The sequence below is a fragment of the Toxotes jaculatrix genome, chromosome 13, assembly GCF_017976425.1.
Source record: "Toxotes jaculatrix isolate fToxJac2 chromosome 13, fToxJac2.pri, whole genome shotgun sequence".
NCBI classification, from domain to species: domain Eukaryota; kingdom Metazoa; phylum Chordata; class Actinopteri; family Toxotidae; genus Toxotes; species Toxotes jaculatrix.
The window spans coordinates 13,658,731-13,677,693 of record NC_054406.1 but is presented as its reverse complement, the minus strand read 5'-3'; the positions used below and the strand labels follow the sequence as shown (position 1 = coordinate 13,677,693).

The 18,963-nt window shown below is 41.7% G+C and overlaps 1 protein-coding gene across 1 annotated transcript in view; it reads left to right on the top strand.

Moving 5' to 3' along the window:
• Nucleotides 1–18,963, top strand: part of kcnh8 (potassium voltage-gated channel, subfamily H (eag-related), member 8) — a 45,904-nt gene that overhangs the window by 19,660 nt on the left and 7,281 nt on the right. Inside the window, exons 4-12 of the mRNA XM_041053038.1 lie at nt 85–212; nt 905–1,142; nt 1,346–1,503; nt 5,613–5,817; nt 8,265–8,477; nt 9,919–10,118; nt 11,954–12,203; nt 16,856–17,070; nt 18,532–18,570. Coding sequence (XP_040908972.1) covers nt 85–212; nt 905–1,142; nt 1,346–1,503; nt 5,613–5,817; nt 8,265–8,477; nt 9,919–10,118; nt 11,954–12,203; nt 16,856–17,070; nt 18,532–18,570 — 1,646 coding nt within the window. The remainder of the gene's footprint in view (nt 1–84; nt 213–904; nt 1,143–1,345; nt 1,504–5,612; nt 5,818–8,264; nt 8,478–9,918; nt 10,119–11,953; nt 12,204–16,855; nt 17,071–18,531; nt 18,571–18,963) is intronic.

The window sequence follows — 18,963 nt, the reverse complement described above, 5'->3', positions numbered from 1 at the left end:
AGGAGTTAGCCTTGGGGGGTAAAGTATTGTAAGGGGGGAAGTGTACTAACTTTTGTTTGTGTGCGTGTGTGTGTATGTTTACAGAGCGACGGCGCGGCAGGGTGAAAACAGGCTCTCAATTCAGCACAGCTCGTCTGCGGAGCAGTACAGTGCTCTACCACATTTCTGGTCACCTCCACAGCAGAGAGAAGAGCAAGATTAAACTCAACAAGGTATCATTGATCACTTCAAACAACAGGGCAGGATGTGACATGATGCAGGGTCCTTTCAAAAGTAGGTGGGGGTGGACTGTAAAGCAAGAGAAGTGAGACAATAACTGCTGTTACTGAAGCACCATAGACAAAATCAAAGAGCAGGGAGCTGAGGAGGAATAAACAAGACTCTCCAGTAAACACTGTGTTGGATTTGCTGATGCTCTGTATCACAGATTACTTTGAATGAACAAGAGCATCAGTTATTTGTAGCTTCAATTCAGTCCCTGCTGATTTAAAGAACTGTCAAAGATCGTTGCTACCAGAAGAAAACAGACATTAGGCTACAGAACAAATGTCTAAAAAATGTAGTGTTTTTAAAGACATTATGGGTTTAGCTGCTAGTGAGCCAGCTAGTGTTACTGTGATAGAACATTCTCACAAACCTTAAGTAAAAACTTTAAAGACAACCAGAAGCTCAAACCTGCATTAACTGATCAGCAAGCCTTTCCTGCACGACGACAGTGTAGTAATTGGGATTTTATTTGAAATTTAAATTTAAAAAAAAACTAATGCATTTTTTTTAATTACGTTTTTCATGTTCTGGCTTCATCTTGGTTTAGCCTTGGGTGCATCAATGTAGAATTTACTCACTGCATATATAGCCACTATGGTGGGTTAACACATCTGTTCTCTTATCCTGCCTTGTTCAGAATGTGTTCGGGGATCTGCCTGCTCTGCCAGAGTACAAGGTAGCAGATGCCAAGAAGTCCAAATTCATCTTGCTGCACTACAGCACGTTCAAGGCCGGTTGGGACTGGTTGATTCTGCTTGCCACGTTCTACGTTGCTGTGACGGTTCCCTACAACGTGTGTTTCATCGGTGATGATGACGACCTGACCCGCAGCACGACTGTCAGTGACATCGCAGTGGAGATACTGTTCATCATAGGTTCGTTGTACAGTTGGTGGGAGCGGAGGCAATTAAGATTTCTATGACACCAGTCAATAGCAAAAAAAAAATCTCTACAAATTGATCTGGATTAAGTAAAATTTAATGTCCATGTGAATGAATTCTTGAGACATAGCACCGACATTTACAACAAACAAACATTTAGCTCCGTTTTTCTGTTTGTCTTTCTATTTTCCTGTCAGACATTGTTTTCAATTTTCGCACCACCTATGTCAGCAAGTCGGGCCAGGTGATCTTTGACGCTCGACAGATCTGCATCCACTACCTGACCACATGGTTCATCATCGACCTGGTGGCTGCATTGCCCTTTGACCTGCTCTATGCCTTCAAAGTCAGCGTGGTGAGTAACCATTTGCTTGTTTCTTAACCCGCTATCCCCCAAGGTTTAATATAGAACACAATCAATCATGTACTGTATGTCCATATTGTTAGTGTTGTTTTCATTTGACACTCATGCCATTGACTTCTGGCAAATCTTTAATATAGAAAATAACTTTTAATGATCAAATAAAAATGTTAGGTCCAAGCAATATTTCATATCTAAGACCACAGTACGATAATTATATGAAAAGATAAACAAGATGAAGAAACGTGAGTTTGAATACTACTGTACAAATCAAATTCTCATGATTGATGGACTGTCACACCACAGTGGTGCATTGTGCAAGTGCAACACCTCCAGCACATTTGACATTTCATAAGAACAGATTGCATGGATTGTTTCCAGCACTGCTCCGGTGCCTCTTTGATTCTGTGTATTGATTCCACATACTGTACAAGTGCTGAGAAAACAATCAAACCGGTATCATTAAAACCTTTTTCTGTTCTGCTTGAGTCAAATACATGACCCCCTTAAGAATAGTTGAGTTGAGGAGGAAACAGAGATCTGGAGCAATTAGGTAGACCGTCTTGTCTTGTCTCTGCCTGAATGATATCACCCACTGGAAACACTACACTATAGGGAGGTTTTGATTGGTTTCTTATAGATGTTTTTTGTTTCCTGGCTTCTAATTTAGGGAAAGAGATGCTCTGACTGTGCTTTATGCTGCTGTATATTCTCACTCAACCACTTTTGTTTGAATCAAAATGAATGGATGCATAGTTGGGCTCATTTTAAGTGGACTGTGAAAGTTAAAAGAAGAGAAAGCAAAGAAAGGATGCAGGTAAACTATTATAACAAAAAATAGAACAGCTTTTGCAAAGGAACCTGTGTCGATGATGTCTTTTAATATTATTAAGTGGAGGGGTGGTGGAGGGGTGGGCTCAGTGACAGGTAGCTCCAGGCAAAAGTGCCTGCTTGGTTCCATACTCTATTAATGGAAATACCACATGCTCCCAGTAGGTAAGGATTTGGGTGTAGGGCTACTGGGCCACAAGTTCCCTTGCTGCCGCCGGGGGAAAGCTGGAATGGCCGGTAATTGCAGAGCATTCTGCGTGATGTCCCCTCTAAGGATGGAGCATTCAGACTGATGTCCCCTTTGAGGACCGAAGCCATCTTTCACCAAAATGAGCCAAGGGGCCTCAGCAGTGTTCCTGCCTGGTGCTCGCCTTTCTTTTGTTTTTGTTGAATGTCTCTGTCGTTTCTGCTTTTTTGGCTTGTTTGATAGTCTGTCAGGTGTCTCCATTTAACCCTGACTTTTCTCTTCTCTTTTTCTTGTACTTTTTTCTTTTACGTTTTCCTTTTCTTTTATTGTTAGAGCAATATGTCACGGCTAGAGCAAGGACTTGGACCCAAATGCACAACCCCACAGATGTAATCAAAAATAATAGTCTTTATATTCTCACAAAGTGGCAAAACAAGGATCACCCATAAAGGGGAAAAAGGCACAAAAACACTAAATGCAAACGCAAAATCACTCTTAGCGAGGGGAAAGACTGATCAAGGAGCTTAAACCAAACAAGAAACAAAGTAACAAATAAATACACAACTTGACTGGGGATACCATGACAAGAGGCAAGGTGAGAAACAAAGGACAAAACGAAAGACATGAGCCAAGGGCAGGAGACAAAAACAAACTAACAAGAACACAGGGAAATGACGAGACTCAAATACAAAAGGCAATGGGCAACAGGTGAAACCAATTAGGGTGGGGCAGACAATCACAAAGGTGGGAAACAAGACAAAGGCAGGAAGTAAAACAAGAAAAGAAAGACAAGGGCAATGATTTCAAAATAAAACAGGAACTATAAACAAAACTTAACAAACTGAATCTGAAAAAGTCCAAATGTCCACAAAAGAGATCATAACATAACAAAAGGGCTCAGAAAACAGCCCCTAAGGGGGTCATGTTTTTCATGACACAATACTTACTACCATAATTCAAATTTAGAATCAGTAACATAAGGCTCAGCTGGTGATAGTATCTTTACACCAGAGTTAAAGACTTACTGCTACAGTTATTATTAAAACTCCTGGGCTACTATTTTACCTCGCCTCCATGCCTGGATGGTATTGGAGAACAGTGTTATTTATGCTTATTGTCCCATAACTGCTGCTCAGTAAAATAAATAAAAACAAACATGGCCAGTCACGTTGTAGTGATGGCTTGTAGGGCTAAAGGCGTGGCTGCAGGGGGAGAAATAATGAGCATTTCTGTAAAGTTATGGTCTCATGTGCACAAATTTTGGCCTTAAAAAGCAGAAAGGAAAGTAAGCAATCAGGCAGCTAAATGTAAATTTCACACCTGATGAGCAGAGGAAATGAAAATGTGAGTGGCAGGGGTGAGATGGAGGTGGATGCGGGAAAAGTTAGAGGAGTTAAAGTGGCAGAAGGTGTATATGCATTGTTGGGTACATTATTTTGCTTACTGCTCAATGCTGCTGGAGGAGAATTGGATGTGGCGCAGGCTGCTCTCTCCATAGGTGGGATGCTGGGTGGTGATAGATGATGGAGTGGAGATGGAGCTTTTCCCCAGGGCTCGGTAGGAGGCTTCATTACCCCTTGTGCTGTACTAGTTCTCTATTTCTCACAGCAAGACTGTGGAAAAACCACCATAAAACATACCGGAGACACATACAGGAGCGGCTCTGAAAAGGACTGTCCACACATCCCCCCCTTTACTGTAGCTTGTAAAAACACTTTCTTGAAATTCTCTCTCTCGCGCGCACACACACACACATTTTGCTCTCTCCGCTTTTTCATTATTTTTTTGTTGCTCCATCTTTCTTCCTCTATTTGTTTTAGTTATAACATTACATGTTTACCTTTTCTGTGGAATTTCTGTCCCACTTTCTTAGTCCCTAACCATCCCCTGTCACACACCCTATGCACACAGGCACATACACACCCACACACAAATGCATATACAACATACATCCTCACAGAAAGGTTACAAATATCCTCCTTGTCCTACATCCTTCTAAATAATAGTTGACGTGTGTGTGTGTGTGTGCACGTGTGTCTGTTTCCAAAGGGGATACATGGCGGCAAGTCCCAAATGATAGACTGTTGGTGGAGATTGCCTGAGGAGCAGGTGCACAATGGATGACATTCACATCACATCTCCAGCACATGTGCAGGGAAAAAGGTGTGATAGGAACTTGACATTGTGAGTGTAAGTCAGCTCAGGGAGGCAGAAGGCTTGTGGCAAAAGTGGTTTAATTTGTGAAGGACTGACTAAAGGAATGAAAGAGCAAAAGAAAACTGGAGTAGAGAAATACTGTACAGTGATGGTGAGGACTGGAGGTTAAAAAAAAAAAAAAACGGCAACAAAACAAAAACACCTGCCAGCAAGCGTCTGATTGCTCTAATTGGTAGTTTTATATTCAAGGATCCTTCATCAGGAAATATTCACATAGATCATATTGTTGATGTGTTTACAAGCATTTGTCACATTCTAATTATAGAATATGAGAGCCTTTGAGCAGCCTCTAATGTTAGAGAGGACATGAAGCATGGTTAAGAGCTTTTCGTCACTTCAGGCAGTTGCTGTGTATGCAAGCGTGCATTATAGTGTGTGTGTGTGTGTGTGTGTGTGTGTGTGTGTGTGTGTGTGTGTGTGTGTGTGTGTGTGTGTGTGTGTGTGTGTGTGTGTTGAGTTGGTTTATCAGTCTTCCCATGGGATTTACTGTCTGTGAAAGGGAGACAATTTCAGTCTGCTCCTCAGTTTCATGGTTTCTGTTTCACTTTGTGTCTGTCTGTCTGACTTTGCCCCCAGCAGAAGAGCAGAAAATCATAAGAACTGGAGCAGGGGTTATGTAGTTGTGGTACCTGCTTGCTGCTTAGCGAGGGATGAAAGACATATTGCCTTCAGGAGCTATAGTTATAGGAGAGAGGTGATAACGGTATGAGGCTGATGGAGGTGTGTGTTTTTGTAGTACATGGAGATAATTCCAGTGTAGGTTTAACACACTGTAACTGTGACACCCAAAGCATTTAGGAAATGCCCTTTATGACAAAAACTTGTGTACCTGCATTCCTCACCTTAGGTCTTTGTTCTTTATCCTCAGGTGTCCGTGGTCCATCTTTTAAAAACAGTACGTCTGCTCCGGTTGCTGCGCCTGCTCCAGAAGATGGACCGCTACTCTCAACACAGCACAGTGGTCCTCACCCTGCTGATGTCCATGTTCGCCCTGCTGGCCCACTGGATGGCCTGCATCTGGTACATCATCGGCAAGAAGGAGGTGGAGGTCAATAGCGACAACTGGGAGATCGGTGAGTACTGAGAAAATGATGCCTTAAATACAAAAAGTCCTCAAAACCTCACAACACATGTGTTGTGCACACGTCCTGAACAACAGTTCAGGAGGTGTCTCTACAGGCAATGTTGGAGCTCGGAGTAGTTTTACTGGAGAATATGATAAGTAATGTATGTGTAGTTTCACAGACCTTTAGTATTCTAAATGACCACACGACTCCTACCTGCTGCACCCTGCTGCTGTGGTGAGAGCTGAGTGGCAGGTGAAGCATGTCTGCAGTGGGTCATTGTCAGTTTTGTCACAAGACGCTAATGGAATTTGGACAATGGGATCATCAAACACTGGGCTGTGCCTGGAGGTGCTGAAAACCAATCACAGACTGAGGTTTTAAATCAGTAAAGATGAGAGAATACTTTGGTAGGATAGAGGATGTTAGAGGATGACTAGGTGAGACTAGGTACTCAGGTGTGGCTGTTTGAGAATATACAACTTGTACTGACAGTTGTGTTGTTGATGCTAATGTAATTGTTTGTGGGGTTTTTTTTTTGGTATGTGTTGAGTGACAAGGCCAGATGAAGTGTTTTCATTTAATCTACATTTTTCTAGCTGAGGGAGCCATTATCCAGCTTTGTCAAGCTCTGTGCTAAATCAATATAAAGGAAGCACAGGACTTTTATGGGCAGATATCTGTGGAATAAATGGGCTCATGGCTTGCGGGTCAGAATAAAAGCTATAAAGCTAAAATGTTAAATTCTTTATTGATCATCAGTCATTAATAAAAGAAGTCCTTTTTCACTTTTTTGATCCCATAAATCCCACATATATTTCATGTAGGAGACTCCTCTTTCCTTCCTTTTTTCCTGCTCTTAGCTTTTTTTTGTGTCCAAATTTAATTTCTGACTGGTCTCAAAAATCACATTATGTGTGGAGCTCTGTAAACGTGTCAGTATTCTGCTGCATTGCAGTTCCATTGCTCATTATTTCCAAATCAACAATGGTTCTGAAAAGCGTGATGCACGAAGGCTGCGTTTTTTTTGTTTTGTTTTGGTTTTTTTTCTTTTTCTTTTTCAGCAAGTAGGATTTGATATTCACTTTTAGATGTGTTTTATTATGGTCCTCCCACATGGTCATGAACGACCAGGATTAAAAACCATCTACCATAAAGAAGCACTTTACTTTTACAAGTATCAATGCTTTGTTTGGTGTTAGAGCGCTGCGGTGATATGACAATCCTCATAGATCAATTGAAAGGACACCACATGCAGGTGGGTTTGAAGGACACAACACTGAAGTGAGAGGCCCTGTCATATTATGGAGTGGGTGTTTGCAGAACAGAGGCAGTTCTGCATATTTATCTGGGTCTGTTAATGTTTCAGTACACGGTGTATTTTAGCAGATAAATTAAGTTGATGATTTCTTCATCAATTTATTGATTCCCATGTCTGTTGTTAGGTATGTATTGAATGGACATTCAGTTGCATGTATGTGCGTGTGTGTGCCTGCACAAGGGGTGCTTGTGTGTGTTACAAAACTGACTGAGCGGATGACATGATTCTTCTCGTAATTAACGATGGAGCCCCCCCAGGCTTCCCCCCTCCGTCTCCAGGTCCTTCATATAATGAGGCCCCCTGGACTGATCTCTGGTCAGTATCGATGAGCTGCCCTGCTTGCAGTTACCTCGCCCTGGTGTCTTCATAACTGGTTCTGGGTCAGCATTGACTGTGTCATGAGAACGATGCAGATTTTTCTTCACCAATTACCGCATTTCAGTGTCATAAAATAGCAGGTCAGTACACGAGGCAGGATTAATGTGTTGTATCCTAATTATGCGTTTCTGATGCTGAACTGAGTGTTGAAGTCAGGAAACTATGAGGGGCTTCCATCCAATTACCATTCATCAGTGTCTGCAGGAGACTCTCCTGGGATCAGCTGCACATCTCCACAGTGCACTGACCAGAGATCAGTTCTGGATCCCAAGCATCTGATCTGTTTCTGCTCTTAGAATCCATTGTTCTGGCTGTAGCACGGGGGGGGATGCTGAGTGCAGTTTCCAGAGCCTCATGCTGTCAGCTTTGTCTGCATGGACATGCTTCACTGCACAGACTTTCAGATAACCTCCTCAGCTCTTTGCATTTAAACAAACTAGAGATTCTGTGCAATCACACGGTGCATTTATGGTGATAGCATCTAGTTCCTTTGGAATATAAGAGGTTGAAATGTGTAAATATTCAACATTTTGCTTTTGCTTCTTTTAATAATTAGTGTAGATACTGCCCAGAACTGATGGGGTTTCTCGAGAACTGCTTTCCTAGATTTATCTCTTAATGACCATGTCCATGTTGTGACAGATAGAGTCACTGTTATTAGCTTGGGAAACACAATGAAAGTGCATTTGTTATAACTTATAATCATCCATCTGTCCTTTCATCTATCAATATCCCCACTCTCACCATTTAAATCCAGGGTGGCTGCATGAGCTGGGGAAGCGCCTTGAGTCGCCGTACTTTACCATAGGAGGAGGTGTTAATGGGACTGCCAGCGGCCCCTCCATCCGGAGCGTCTACATCGCTTCACTCTACTTCACCCTCAGCAGTCTGACCAGCGTGGGCTTCGGCAACGTGTCGGCCAACACTGATGCTGAAAAGATCTTCTCCATTTGCGTGATGCTTATAGGAGGTAAACAGAGCACAAACGTCAGTGATCACATGTATGGAAAGTTTCTGGAAATCAGACCACATGCTTGGTAATGATTTACTGTATGTATCTTTGCCTGTACTCCCTCTTTGTCTGAAAATGTAAATTTTATGCCCTGGCCTGTCACTTGTTGTGTAATAGTGTAACTGTGGCCAAAGAAAAAGAATGTGGATTTTATGCACACAGTTTGTAGGATGATCTGATCCAGTTTAAACTGGATCATTACAATAGGTTTGTTTTTCTGGTCGGTGAAGTGAGGTCACAGGTTTTCCCTGTGGACACTCCTCACTCTGGTTCGGCTAAACGTTAAATGTCCCTGACTGCCGGGGGGCCAGTAGCAGTCACACACACACAGGCGCATGCTTGCACACACACACACATAAATCCATACCGTGCCTTGTGTGTTAATGCGAAATGAAAACCAACACAAAGCACCTGTTCATATTTATAGCAGACCAGAGGTCAAATAAGGTGATTTTGTGAATGAAATTGGTTTATTGCTTTATTAGAATGAATTGAACGACAAACCACCCTTTATCCTGCTATACTCCATAAAGAAGAACATTTTGAGTGAAATAAACCTTTTAAAACAGTTTTCATTGCTCTTTTTGGTTTTCATCCGCGGTATGACATATAGTCTGCACTCGCTGCTTTTGTGTCTCGAGGTGTGCTACACACCTGCTGCTGAACAAGATCAGGAGAATACATTATCTGTGGGCGTAGAAAGGGCAGGTATCTGTCATTCCAATCAAATCAGCTCCTCTCACTTCTGACACCAGTGTTCCTGTCTGGGAGGTGCACAGTTGCAAGATGTGAATGTAAATATAATATTTGCTGGTTGACTGGTTTTTCTATTTACTCGATCACATATATTGACAGCATCCGATAAGATTCATGCTTAATCATATTTACAAGACAGAAATATTTTAAATGATTATTTGTAGTTGACACTACGGAGCTTTCTGTCACTGCTGTAAGGATTTAATCCATCAAAAGTGGAGCCCATCGTACAGCGTACAAGCAGTCATATGAATCAGAGATAAAATGAGTATAAACATGGCTTATTCTTTTTAAAATTGTGTTTTTGTTTAAATATATCCCCATGACAATGTGGCTGCACGCATAATACAGTAAACAGCAGGATTATGTGTGATTTTGAAGAGGTTTGTTTGGGTGTGACCACATGAAAAGACAGAGCATGCAAATCCCAGTGATCCCATTAATGTTGAACTGCTCTCCTCTGTTAATGAAACAACCCATGCTGTGTCTCTATATATTCACAAAAATACTACTCTGCAGGTGCCAAACCTTTGCTGTTAAAATAGCAACCATTCATTCTATTTCATTCATGCCTGTGCCCCATTGTCTCTTTTTTTTCTCCTAACTCTCCTTTTTCCCTTCCTCTTCGTCCTCTTACCTGTAGCACTGATGCACGCCCTGGTCTTTGGTAATGTGACAGCCATTATCCAGAGGATGTACTCACGCTGGTCCCAGTATCACACCAGAACCAAAGACCTCAAGGACTTCATACGCGTCCATCATCTGCCGCAGAGCCTCAAGCAGCGAATGTTGGAGTATTTTCAGACAACCTGGTCGGTCAACAACGGCATCGACTGTAATGAGGTAAAAACAAAGGCAGTCTGCTTCAGTTTGAAGTGTTTTGTGCTCCAGCTAACTCCACACACGCCACAAGCACATATGCACTTAAGCTGGTATAAATCCTTATCCTCCTTTTTTAACTTATATTTTGACACCCAACAGCACAGCATATAGGGATCAATACCTCATTTGATAGATCACATATTTCTCACTCTTCACATTTTGGCCACATTTAAACTCATCATAAGAGGGATAATATGATCAATACTACATGATCCCCTGCGATGTAAGAACATGTTTTCCTCAGCACTGACTGTCAAGGAGAGGACGGAGGAGGACAGAGAAAGACATTCCTTCTCTGTCTTACATGGTCATTAGTGGATGACAGGATGTTTTGTAACCTTGAGATTCGGGGGTTTTAAACCCTTGCAGACCCTTTTCTAGACCGATTGTGGTTGATGTCAAACTCATGTTACGTGCCAAGAACAAGGAGAGTGGAAAGCTAAAATGTGGTGACATGATTCTAGGTTCGTGTCAACACACATGAAACTGGAGTATACTCACTCAGACACTGAACTTGAGGCATTTTTTGAGGTGCTTGTGCTTTACTTGTTTCTACTTTCTGCCACAGCAAACTTCTATTTTATTAAGTTTTAGAAGGAAATATTTTACTCCATAACATTTATTTGAAAGCTTTACTTATTAGTTTCTTTCCAGTTTTCAAAATTGAAAAAGTGAAATGCTGTACAACACTTTAATTGTACTTTAATTCACTGTTACTGCTTTTAGCCTGCTCATATGCAGGCTAACAAAGATTGTGGGGCCTCTAATGTTGATGATCTTGGAATTTAATATAAGTTTATGTCATGATGCCAGTTGCTGCAGGTTGTGCCAGAGAGAATAGTCGGCTAAATGCCCGAAATCAAACTGTAAACAATACAGAGTAACTTAAACTGAAAATTTGAGACAGGTGGAGACAGAGCTAAGTCTGCATATGTGGCATGAAGACAGCTTAGAGAAAAAACACAAACAAAAAAAGGAGGGTGAACAGCACCTTTTCTTGACAAGCCCAGGGAAACGGAGGCAAACAGTCAGCAGTCTAATAGCAGCTCGTCCCTCCAGGCTGTGAATGTCTGTTAGACAGCTGTCAGAGCCCTGACCAGCGCTTAGATGGAGTGACGATGATGAATCCCAGACAGATGAATTATAGATGGGCCTGTTGATTAGAATCGGCCTGGCTCTGATGACTCATTGATCGACGGTGATCTCCAGATGTTGATCCTGACAAGGAGACACAGAGATAAAGGACAAGCAATGTTATTGTTTTTTTTACAATGGCATGGATATTCCGTATTGTATTTGGGTGTTTATGCTGTGTGTAGCAGCTGTGTATAATGTGTTGAGTTATACAGTAATATGTAGGTAAGGTCACATTAGGTTGATATTAGTGTTCTAGACTAGTTCTTAGATGTATTATATTCACCATGGCACAAAGAAAACAAAACATGTTATTTTTGTTTATTGGCTGACTGGAAATTAAATCAAATATATAAAATAATGCTCTAATTTTTCTTTTGGAGGTGGTTTTCCATCTGTTGTTCAGATTGTAAAACCCTCTGAGGCAAACTATTGATTTTGGGCTGTATAAATAAACCTAACTTGACTTGACATTAATGTTTCCTGGAGTACAATAGCTTAGGAATCAAATCAAAGGCAACCGAGGCTGGAAATTTAATCACTGAGTTGCAGCATGGGGATTTTTTCACTGCTGTCATGCTCTCCTCACTCTTGCCTGCCTCCTCTCTCTCTTTCTGTCTCTGTCTCATCCCCTGCCTTACTTCCTCCCGTCATCTCCACAGCTGCTAAAGGACTTCCCCGACGAGCTGCGATCCGACATCACCATGCACCTTAACAAGGAGATCTTGGAGCTGTCGCTGTTTGCCTCTGCCAGTCGTGGCTGCCTGCGCTCCCTGTCTCTGCACATCAAGACCTCCTTCTGCGCTCCGGGAGAGTACCTCCTCCGACAGGGTGACGCACTCCAGGCCATCTTCTTTGTCTGCTCGGGGTCCATGGAGGTGCTGAAAGATGGCATGGTGCTAGCCATCCTGGGTACGATAAAGGGATGGGGAAAGTGGGCTGGGGGGTGAGAAGGTGGAACAAAAATCCCTTTGTGGCATTATTATAGTTTTACAAAGAAACTCCCTGCAGCAAACTTCATAATAAAGCTCTGTGCAGCTCATTGTGATAAAGTTTGGTCCTGTAAATGAGCTCATTGTTTAGAAATAGGAGTATTACAGTGTCCTAAAGCATGCAGCTCATTGTCAGAGACTATTGTTATTAAACTCCCATAAAATCAACTCTAGTTAGATGCCATTTTTTTCCACAATATGTTCTAGCAATAAGAACCAAAGAAAAATTTAACTATAGCTGTGCATACAAGATGTGGGAGCTGGATTGTTAGTTTTAAAAACAGTTGTAATAATTTATGGCTGGTCCAGTGAAATTGAGCAGTGCTGATCGGCAGATGCCGAAACAGACACAGACTGTTTCATATTATGAACCAGTAATTCATTCAGAGCAGGTTAAACCACTTCAGTCCAGTAATATCTAGCTGAGTATGGTCAAGTCTATTCTCTAGCAATGTAATTCAGTCCTGTCCAGTTTAATTCATGCTGTCCAGTTCAGCCCAGCCTGTTTCATCAGTCCAATTCACCAGAGTCAGGTAATTTTAGATCCATCTGGTTCAGGTCAGTTAAGTGCTGTCCAGCCCTGTCCCTTGTGGGTAGTTCAGATCAGTCTGTATATGGCACCCAGGGCCAGATCTGTAAGCTTTTTCTTTATTTGCAGTGTTATTAGTGTTTGATTTTCTAAGGCAGCAGTTAATTACAATATCAGCAGCCGGCGTTGCTCCCTGTGCATTCTACAAGAGAAACAGAATGATATTAAAAGGTCCATTTCATTGGTGGGACAACCATGAAAAGAGCAGTTCTAGGAAAAGAAAAAATAGTGATGATTAAAATAGAAACTGGCAACTCATTTACGAAAGAATGAGATTCCAAAACATTTGCTAAGGCTGCAGTTCAGCTTAAACTAAGAAAAGATTGTTGGTGTCTTTATTCATGAATTATAATAATAAAAATCAGACACTGTTGTGCTATTAATGCAGTAGGGGTCATCATGTAAAGTTCTAAAGAAAGGAAAACTAAGTTAAGTTAAATAAGAAAATGCATAAAAGAAAATGTTATTTAAAAAAGACAAAAATACAAGCCATCGCTGCCAGTGGTAGACCACATCTGGAGAGTAAACTGACCCAGATGAATAAACTGGTCCAGAAGATGTTTAGTCCACAGTAGGTAGATGGTGTAGATGGTCTTCACATGGTTATTGTATATCCTGAGCCAATTAAACATCAAGAAGAAATTCAAAGTCATTCTCCATTTTCTCATGAACTGCTGAACTCGATTGAGTCAAATCATCTCACAAATGTACCTCACAATGTTTTTTTTATTTGTATTTTAACAATTAATCTTACATCAACAGAAGTATCTTTCTAAGTTTTGGAATTAACTCAGTGCAGCTCAGATGGACAGATGGTTACTGTTCTTTCGTTACCATCACATCTTTCTTTCAATAGATCTGCACAAATTTGCGCCTGCTTTTGAACGCTGGAGAATTTCCCAAGCAAAAAAAAAAAGATGCTCACTGTGGGGAAAAGCTGTGGTGAAAATCACGATCACGTCTGAATCTGAAACTTCATCCATCACTTTGTCTCTGTTGGTGTGGTACTTAAAATCTTTGTTTGTGTGTGTGTGTCTTTCTACATGTTGTTTGTCTCAGCACCTGCATGCAAACTCTCCTGCTGAGGAAAGTAAGTTTGTGTGTGTTTGGGCATGTGTGCGTGGTGTAGGTGGAATTGTTTACTGGTGCACAAAATGGCGTGTCTGTCTGTGTGTGTGTGTGCATGTGTGTGGGTGCATATGTGTGTGTGTAGGCTTGACAGGGAGAGAGCATTGTCTCTGTGCTTGCCTGCTGACTGTGCAGAAGGTCAGGCTGACATTGAGTGTCTGACTGAAGGAGAAAAAAAGCTCCTCTCGCTCTGTTTCTCTCTCTCCATCCCCTTCTTCCTTGTCACAGCACAAGTCCGTAGCCACATCTCAGTAACATGTAATAGAGAGTGGGAGAGTGTGTGAGAGGCCATGATGAGAGACGTGAAACAGAGAAGATGAGGAGAAAGTAAGGTTAATGGAGAGAGGAAAGAGAGAGAGAGAGAAAGAGTAGTGGAATATGTGAAACAAATTAAACAAAAGTCAGAATGGATGGGACAGAGGGAGGGGAAGGTGAGGAGAAAAACAGAGGCAGGAAAAGCATGAAGGGGAAAACGCAAGACACAGGAACATGAACAAACACAAGGATTTGACGTGGTGCAGACTCAGACAAACAGACATGGAAACAGACATGGAAACAGACGAACCAACAAGAACAAAGAGAAACGACGAGACTTAAATACACAAGGCAAGGGGCAACAGGTGAAACCAATTAGGGCGGGGCAGACAATCACAAATGGAGGGAAACAAGACAAAGACCGGAAGTAGAACAAGACAAGATACACAAGGGCCATGATTTCAAAATAAAACAGGAACTATAAACAAAACTCAAGAAACTAAACAAGAGTCCACAAAAGTCCACAAAAGAGTTCAAAACATAACAAAAGGGTTCCGAAAACAGCCCCCTTAGGGGCTAGTCATGACAGGGAAGAAGAACAACATGAAAAGAAAGGAGAAGGGAAAAAGGGAAGGAAGGTAGGTAGGAAGGAAGGAAGGACAGAAAAAGGAAACAGGGAGGAATAAGGGACAGAAGGAAAGGAAACAGAGGAAAGGTGAAAAGGAATTAAACAGGGACAAACGTGAAACATGGAGGTAGGAAGGAAGAGAAGGAAAACAGGGAAGAAGGATGAAATTAAGGATGATAGCAAGGAATAAGAAAGAAAAAGGGAGGGGCACCAAAGAAAGAATGGGAAGAAGGAAAGAAGGAGGAAGAAAAAAGAAGGAAGAAAACAGGGAAAAAGGAAAATAGGGATGAAGGAAGGGAGGGAAAGAATGAGTAGGAACACATGAGAGGAAAGAAAAATCAAAGCAGGGAATGAGGGAAAGGAAAAGAGAAGAAAAACACAAAGAAGGGAAGGAAAGAAAATGAATAGAAAGGTGAAGAGAAAGAAAAGAGGCAGGAGAGAAGAAAGAGAAAGGCAACAGAGAGGACAGAGAGGAGAAATACAGACAGGGAGGCAGTTATGAGGAGATAGAAGACAGTGACAAAGGGTTTTGATATAGCCGGAGTGAGAAATCTAAGAAACAGAGAGACAGCGAAAGAGAAAGAGAGAGAGAGGGGGGAGAGAAGTAATGACTGAAATAATGAGGTGGGGGAGTGGACTGAGAGACAGTAGGAGAGAAAGAGTGAGAGAGGAGAGGGAGAGTAAGAGCAGTCACGACTGCCACTCCATCAGCTGCGGTTTAATCGAGCAGCGTTCACAGTTCACAATGACCATAATGAATATTTTATCACTGCTTAAGGGGCATTAACGCTAACGGGATGCTTAGCTTTGTCCTATATGTATCAAGAGAACAGGAAACAGCTGTCACAGCCTCTTCGCTCAAACCATAGAATTTACTAAAAGCACTGAGAGTGATCAAATTTCATAAACAATCATCATAGACTGTAAACACTATTCTGTTTATTCACTGTCTCTTTAAACTCGTTCCTGTTTTGCATCACTTAGTCGTTATTTATTTGCTTTCAAACCACCTCGAGCTTCATCGCTTCTGTTCAATAGAGTTCTCACTTTGCGGTCCAAGCAGTGGACGTGTTCACAGGTGACCAGTTGCGCTCCTAACATTTTCATTTTAACGTCATCTGACAAGTTAATTAGCAACATTTGTCTGTTCTGTTTATATCAGGCTGCCTTGCTGTTGCTGTTGCTGTTGCTGTTGCTGTTGCTGCTGTTGTTGTTGTGGTGAAAGGAGCTGCAAGAAGTAGATGAGGCAGCTCTGCCGGCAGCCACAGTGGGCAAAAATCTAAGATTACAGTGATGTTAAAGGAAGGATGAATGACAGTTTTGATGCCAATTTTATTTCCTCACGTTGCCCTCAGTTGTGGCTCCCTGGGCCTAATTAAAGGACACAGAGTCAAGTCAAGAGCTCGGCAACAATTCAAAACACACTTTCACTTTCAGTCATAGTGGTCAGAGGACCACTAAATAAATACTGGTAGCATATCCATGCTTTAATAAATCATTTGTTTATGCTAAATAGATCATTTTATAGTTATTTATGAGAACAGTTTTTGGGTTGCCAGGTTGTGAAAAAATACCTTTGGTTGGTGTTTATTGTCCTAGCATGAAACCTTTTAGCTTTTTAGATCATTAATGGATCATTAAACCACTTACAGGCTTTCTGGAGAGGAGCTGCAGCAAATCTTAACCAACATCCGTCCGTTTCTTTAAAATTTGTTCCAGGGTCAGGTGCAGAAGAGCCCCTCTGGAGGTTGTAGGGATTCAGTCTTGCTTGTAGACACATTAGCAGCACAGATGCTTGCTGGGGACCTGAAACACACAATACGTACTCCCTCAAAAACTGGAAGATCTGATGTTGCAGAGTCTGCATTAGAGACTCTACAGATTCAACATGTTCAACCCCTTTTACCAGCGTGTAAACATTATGCTGTGACCCAGTATCTCACCTCCTGTATCCATATCTCTCTCTGAGCAGGTAAAGGTGACCTGATCGGGGCGAACCTGTCTTTGGATGACCGGGTGATAAAAACAAATGCGGATGTGAAAGCCCTGACCTACTGCGACCTGCAGTGTATAAACCTGAAGGGGCTGTATGAGGTGTTGGACCTTTACCCTGAGTACTCGCATCACTTCGTCCAGGACATCCAGCAGGACCTCACGTACAACCTGAGGGAGGGACATGAGACACACGTGAGTTCAACCAAGTGGTTTTTAAAGTGTGTAAAAATGTGTTTTTCTTTATGGTACTTTTGGATGTTTGCGCTTCACTGCAAGTATGATGTGACTTTGTGAGCTCACAATTAGTTAATGAACCAAAATATGGTCCAACATGGAACTTACATAACCAGACAGTTTAACTTTTGTTGCGGGAAAAACCATATCAGACACAACTCATCATCATATTTTTTTTTTTAAAGGAGCAGTTTTAAACTGTTTTTCACCCTGATTAAAAGTGCCCATGCACTTAAATGCTAATATGTTTCCTGCTGCAAGAGGTCAGTGATTACTGTGGTTTCCATTAATGAAGTCCTCTTGTGCTGTTGACAATTTACATGAAGCTTCCAGCCACAGAAGGTGAAGAGCAAAAATGGGAAGGAAACACAAATCATTATGCATCTGTGTGTCTCAAAGGAACTAAAAAAAAAACTGTAAATGGCTGAACTAAGGAGGGTTTCTGCTTAGATTAAAAAAAGAAATCTGATTCTGATCCTTTTGTTTTAATAATCTAAATAAATTAAATAAAATAATAAATTATGAGCCCTAAGTGCAACCCACAGCAGTGCAGTGAAAAACAAGCACTTTACACACACTTGCCAATTTCTCATAATGATGAATTACAGTACTGTTATTATGTTTGAGAATGATTGATGGGTAGGAAAGAAGAAAGAAAGGAAGGCGGAAAGGAATTGGACTTTGAGGGTGGCTGGAGAAAGTAAGAGGGGAAAAGCTTTAAATTAAGAAATGTGTATGTGTCTGAGTGTGTGTCTGAGTGTGTGTGTGTGTGTGTGAGAGAGAGAGAGAGAGAGAGAGAGAGAGAGAGAGAGAGAGAGAGAGAGAGAGAGAGAGAGAGAGAGAGAAGGCAAAAATAGCCGTGGCACTTGGAGGAGCTCTGCTGCTGTAATTACCGTCAGGTTTTTCTGTCTCTCCTGCCCAAACACCACTGGCCCACTTACACATACACACACATACACACACACACACATACACACATACACACACACACACACACACACACACACATACACACACACACACACACACACACAGCTTGGTGCAGGGCTTTTAGGTGAAGCCAATGTGGAGAGGGGCAGCCCTAATCGCAGGTCTGAGTAAACTTTTGAATGAAGACAGAAGGAAGGAGGCATCTCAGGGTGTTTGTGGCTGAGGTGTTGAGATTGCTGTTTGGATATGACTCTACTGTATATGAACACAACACAAGAGAATCGGTGCTAAGATGAATTATTTTCCGTCACTGCATCACCGCCATACAGTCATGTGATATTTTCTTGTCCTCTATTTAGAAAATAATTTACTGCTGAGCCTCTTGAAATAGCCCCTCTGTAAATTAAAACAGAGAGAAGAAAGGCCACATCTTGATTGCTCTTTCCTGCAGTTCATTTACTGTGTATTTCCTCTCTGGCTCTCTTCCAGGTTAAGGCCAGACTGTCCACAGCAGCTCTAGATACTCAGGTACCAAACCACAAGCACTCTCCCTCACACACGCACAAACACTGATTGATGATTTACAGTGTAAAGGCAATATGCCCCACTTTGAGACAGGTACCATTTACTCAAAAGACTTGTCTGATGATTCCCGTCCACTCAACATTTTAATCAGCCCGCAATAGAGAATGATGAAACTCGAATTAACTTTCAAGCTCAGATCATTTTTTCTATTCTATGAAAAGTCTGCAGGGTGAGACCCAGCGGTAGACCTCCATCACTGATAATGGACTCAATCCCTCTTTTAGACTTAATGATTCTGATGAAGAGATTTTTTTTTCCTTCGGTAGGGAGGTTGAGGGAGGGGAAAGATCAATTCTGCACCGAATGTATTTGCGGTCATTAAATCAGGGCCGACCC